This window comes from Cannabis sativa, chromosome 8, assembly GCF_029168945.1.
Source record: "Cannabis sativa cultivar Pink pepper isolate KNU-18-1 chromosome 8, ASM2916894v1, whole genome shotgun sequence".
Lineage (NCBI taxonomy): Eukaryota > Viridiplantae > Streptophyta > Magnoliopsida > Rosales > Cannabaceae > Cannabis > Cannabis sativa.
In genome coordinates, this window is record NC_083608.1 from 15,893,939 (window position 1) to 15,899,405 (window position 5,467).

The following is a 5,467-nucleotide window of genomic DNA, read 5'->3' on the forward strand; positions in this document are numbered from 1 at the left end:
TTGTGTATTTGTATTGTATATATATTTGTTGTGAATGAGAATGAGAGGTAGTAGGAATTTAATTAGTTTAGAGTTAAAGTTTTTAAAATAATGGTAGTGTGATATATAATTGATTATATATGTATATATATGCATATGTTATTTTTAAAAAACTTAACTATGAAAATTAGTAACTAGTAACTTGCTACTTTTTTTAATAACTAGTAAGTAATTTAATAATTAAAATTTTAATTTGGTTGTATATTGCATTATGTTATAGGTTGTGTGCTAATATTTGAGGGTCGACATATTTCGGTGTTGATCGGATTTGCAATAGGTATATCCATCCGCTAACCTTTTGTTATTATAATTAATTATCAATGCATGCTTAGTTGAGTTTAAATATTTTAAATATTCATCTGTAGTGAAGTAGGTTCTGCGAATACATGTACTGCGGTCGGATGGGTGGATAAATTTTGTATTGTTTATGTTAGCTTCTTTGTTCTGTATTGTTATACTTGTTTTGTTTGTTACTTTAGGCACTTTTAAAATTTTGGAAACGTCCAATTACAGCTGTTATGCTGCCAAAATTTCGGTAGAATTTGGATCAAATTTTATTATAAAAAACATAAATGTTAAAGGAAAAGTACATAACATAAATAACTAGGTTATTACTCGGTAGTTGTAAGAAATTAGGTGACATAACACATTCATATAAACTTGTCTTGTATAATCTAATTGATGTGTCTATGCATTTATTATACTTAGTAAGTCTTTATATTTGACTCAAAACATGTTCGTGTTAGTAGCATGATTATCAATGTCAAAGTTCATATTTGAAAGGTTGTCGAATTTTGTTTGTTAATGGTGTAGATATGACCAACTCGGGTTCAGGATCTGATTCAGACCTAGAGGCAGAGTGTCCAACAGTAATACCTACAAGAGGGCCTACTCAAATGAATGAAATATCCAAGCTAATGGATCAAGGCAAAAGAGTGGCCCTCGAGGTTAATGACAAAGGACAATACTACGGCAAAAGCTATGCCAAGCTCATATCAACTTTAGGAGCCAATCCTACTCTGAAAAATAAAGTTTGGACAAATATCCAAGTAAGCAGTTATTTGTTAGAATTTTGATTTTTTTTTTATTAATTCAAATATTCACTCTAACCGTGTTTGTTTTCCTTCAAACTAGACGGGGTTCATTGTGCCGGACTCCTTCAAACATGATTGTCTCATCCTAGCTGGGAAGTTAATGAAAGACTTCAAGAATAGAATGACAAAAGACATCATAATGCCCGTTGTGAAAGAGAAGGATCTGGGACGACTGACACAAGTCTCTGAAAAGCACCCCGAGATCGACCATGCTGATTGGTGCACTTTTGTTGAAAGTCGACTAACTCCTAAATTTCAGGTACGCTAATTATATTTGTACTAAGATAAACTCTTAAATATAAGTACATGTATCTAATGTATTGTTTTGGCATTGTAGGAATTGAGTAATGTGCAACGTGAACGTTCCTCAAAAATCCAATCCAGACATCGAAGTGGTCGGAGTGGAATGGTGAACGTACGGGAAGCTGTAGAAAATTTAATGCTGAAATTCTAATAATGTGCTATAAAATTTAATTGTTACTCATTTAATTATCATAAAATAATGTAGAAAAAGAATCTCGACGTTCCAGATCCCCCCGCCACCGTGTGTGGATCAAATCTCGCACCAAGAGTCGAAAACTTGTCACTGATTACGATAAGGAAATTGCAGAGAAGATAGTAAGTATATATTAACCCTTAATTGAGTTCTACTAATGAGTTAGCGTATATAATTCAGATACTAATTGCTTGAATATATGCGTGCATTAGGCTCAACTAGAGGAGAAGCTTAGTCAGGGACAAAATCAGGTTCAGGACCAAAACAATATCCTGACGCAGGCGCTCGGGACACCAGAGCATCCTGGACGTGTCAAGGCTGCTGGGTATGTTATTACTTGAAATGTTATTTATTTAGTTACACAAATAAAATCGTAGCTAATTTGCATTTTATGATTTGCAGGTTCCTGACCAGGGCATCTAAACTGTTCGACAGGAAGAAAAGGGAAGTATCTGATGTTGTGGCTCGGCAAGCGAAGGAGATTGAAAAATTAAAAGCCGAAGTCCAATCCCTTAAGCAGAAGAGAAACGTTGCCGAACAAGAGGAAGAAGGAGAGGTGGCTGGTGAGGCGTATGTTCCACAACCATACGCTCCTGAGGATGAGGGACAACCACAAACTTATGCTGAGGAGTTTATTTCCCTCAACGACCAAGGTCTCCTATACAATTTCGATGACCATGCGGCCCTTAATCAGCAAGTCCATCTCTGCTCTGACAACATCGACAACATTGTGGCCCGAGCGTATTTGTACGAGCATGTTGGTAAAATCACTATTCACTGCACGGACTACGACAATTCACATGCCGGATTCTGGTTTCAGAATTCCTGCAAGAGGACGCTGAAATCCCAATCCCAATTGAAGGGTGCAGATATGTTAGGGACGTGTCACAGATGTTCCTTCTTTGGCCTAAACACTTAATTCTAACAACCGAGGTAACTTCTCTTATAAATTAATTATTACTGATTAGTGGAGTTTGAATGTCTTCAATATTCAACCATAGTGAAGTAGGTTTTGCGAATATATGTGCTACGGTGGGATGGATGAACAAACTACTGTTATATATGTGTTATTTGTCGTTATACATGCATGTTTAAAATTTTTGGGGGCATTCAATTACAACTGTTATGCTGTTGAAATTTCAGTAGAATTTGGATAAAATTTGATATATTATGTTCCGTTTTGTTTAGGGTCCACTCGCTCAACCGCCTTCAAGACGTGATGCGTTGAAGGGAAAAGCTCCGATGCTTTCTCCACAAGGCGGTGGTGCACGGGAAGATGAATTGTTCTCATAAAAGAAGATGGCCTTGATCCCTAAATCGCTAAAATGGATGGTTCTTGAATTCCTGAACCTCAAAGATAAACGTGATATAATCACAATTCCTGTACCCCGAGGATTCATAGCACCGCGTACCCAGATCACGTTATCTGGAGAGGATTCGCAGCAGGTTGCTACGTGTGACTTCATCGACAACCAGGGAATGTTGTTTGGAATGATGTATACTCTTCTTTAATCTAATTAACCTTATATATCAAATTCTAGTCAAATTATTATAAGACACTAACACTTTTTTTGGCAGGCACATCTGGGAGAGCATCAACGGTATGAGAAAATTTTTCAAGTTTTACGACCCAGAGCTTCTCGTAGTGCATGGGAAAACCGATGAAGAAAAGAGGCAGTCTTTTGACGCTGCAGCAAGACGATTGGCTGATTGGTTATCATTAATGAATAGCAACCACCAAATGTTCTTTATTCCTTGGAATATCGGGTAAACTCTATTTAATTCTTTAGTGCTAATTGTTCATTTCTATATTATGACTTCAAATTATTTTTATACTATCTTACTTATATTCCAATATAATTTTCTAGTGCACATTGGACGCTAGTGGTGGTTATGCCAAAGAAAATTATCCATTTAGACCCTGTACGTGGCCGCCCAATTCCCGAAGAAATTACTCAAATGATCGGAATGTAATAATTTAATGACTTCTTATGTAACAAATTTAAATTAACTAATGAATTGAAATGCTAATATAATTTTTCAAAACAGTGCATTCAGATGTATTGGGGACGCACATGAGTATCTTGGCCCGTGGCAAGGAATTTCACAAGCAAATTGTCCAAGACAACCTAAAAGTCAAGAATGTGGTTTTTATGTCTTGAAATATATCACTGACATCGTCGCACGTGCAAACCCCAACCGTTACATACAAGATCAAAAACCTGTAAGTTTTAATTATTGATTATAGTATTTATTATGATAACAAATATATAAACTAATTAATATAAATTTTTGATTTTTTTAACAGTTTGTGGGTAAGAAGCAATACGATCCAAAAACTGAATTGTTACCATTACAGCGAAAGTGGATAGAACGATTGATGGCGGTGATTCACGGTGACGATTGAGGTTGAAAGGTCCAAGAATTTTTCTTCCTTATGTAATTTTTTTAGATTAACTTGTAGTTATATTTATTAACTTATTAATATTTTGGACTAATTTTACATTAATATTTGTGTAATATTTAATTACTTTTATGAAGTGAAATTATGTATTTTAGTCAATTTTAAAATTAATATAAATAATATTTAATTTACCTTTTAAAAAATAAATATGTAATTTAAATTAAATAAAATAATATATAAATTAATAAATATTTAATTAAAATAAATTATATAAAATTAAAAGAACTGAAAAATGCTCGTTTTTGGCGTCGGTGCTACGCCACCTATGACGTCGGTTATTAGCTAGGAACTGACGCCATATATACCCCTATGGCGTCAGTTCCTAGCTAATAACCGACGCCATAGGAGTATAAATGGCATCGATTTTTAAAAACCCTTTAGCGTCGCCTTAATTAGCGTCGGTAGCGAATTTCGCCAAAACCGACGCTGAAAGGGCTTAAAAACCGCCTCTAAAAGTGTTTTTTTTCTTCCTTAGGTTAAATCTCTGTCAACTTAAAAATGATCCATTTAACAAACGGGTTCACCATATCCACCGAAAATGATCCAAACACATTTAAGTAGAATTCAAACCAACTTGTTTCATGCGGATTTCAAAACGTGTTATTAGAAAAGTGATAAAATATAGATGAGGATCTTCATATTCATCATTTTTTTTAACTGTGAACACAACCCTATAATCAACTCTTCTTTTTCTTTTTTCAAAAGCAGAATTTAGCACTAATAGGAATTAATTTGTCCAATATTTTGATTTATCTGCAAGAGTTGTTATCAGATAATTCTCTTAATAACAATTAAGTATATATATAAATATAATATATTTAAATATATTAAACTTAATGAATGTTGTCACTATATGACATCCAATTGATATCTTTCCCAGCCTTGGGAGGAACATCTTCCATAACTTTCTCATGTCCTTTTGGGTAATAAATCCCAGTACGCACATCAGGAATCCATTCATTCCCATCATTTTTGCTCACTTCATCACAATGATCATGATCATGACCTCCATTAATATGCCTCACATTACTTACTTCTTCCTTCTCCATCTTCATCGTCTCTCGAATCGAGTTCTTGTGATAACTTGTTTTTCTTCCAAACGGCCTAATAATAAGTACGTCACATAACATGATATTAAAATAAAAATGATTATTTTAGATATCAAATTTTCTAGCTAATACATAATATAATTAATAAGTAAATTAATAATACTTACTTGAGGTTGAGAACCATGGAGTTGATGGTATGTGATCCTCTAGTGAGTGCATTTGATGCCATGTTAAAGCTAATGTATATTCTCCCTATTTCTTGGGGATAATACTTACTTAGATAGTGTATATATATATAGCTCTCTTGCATAGTATTATTATTATA

General features: G+C 34.0%; 1 protein-coding gene across 1 annotated transcript; it reads right to left on the reverse strand.

Moving 5' to 3' along the window:
* Positions 1 to 4,816: 4,816 nt before the first annotated feature.
* On the reverse strand, positions 4,817 to 5,467 carry LOC115701344 (uncharacterized). Its single transcript, XM_030629114.2, has 2 exons — positions 5,310 to 5,467; positions 4,817 to 5,197 (listed from the first exon to the last, which is right to left on the reverse strand). The coding sequence occupies exons 1-2, from the start codon at positions 5,450 to 5,452 to the stop codon at positions 4,927 to 4,929; spliced, it is 414 nt and encodes a 137-aa protein (XP_030484974.2). The 5' UTR covers positions 5,453 to 5,467; the 3' UTR covers positions 4,817 to 4,926.

What these genes read in the sequence shown, in the direction of transcription:
- LOC115701344 (XM_030629114.2), bottom strand. Translation starts at nt 5,452, where the DNA reads ATGCAAGAGAGCTATATATATATACACTATCTAAGTAAGTATTATCCC. An exon ending in TCCATGGTTCTCAACCTCAA is followed by an intron (nt 5,198 to 5,309) that starts GTAAGTATTATT and finishes ACTTATTATTAG; the next exon opens with GCCGTTTGGAAGAAAAACAA.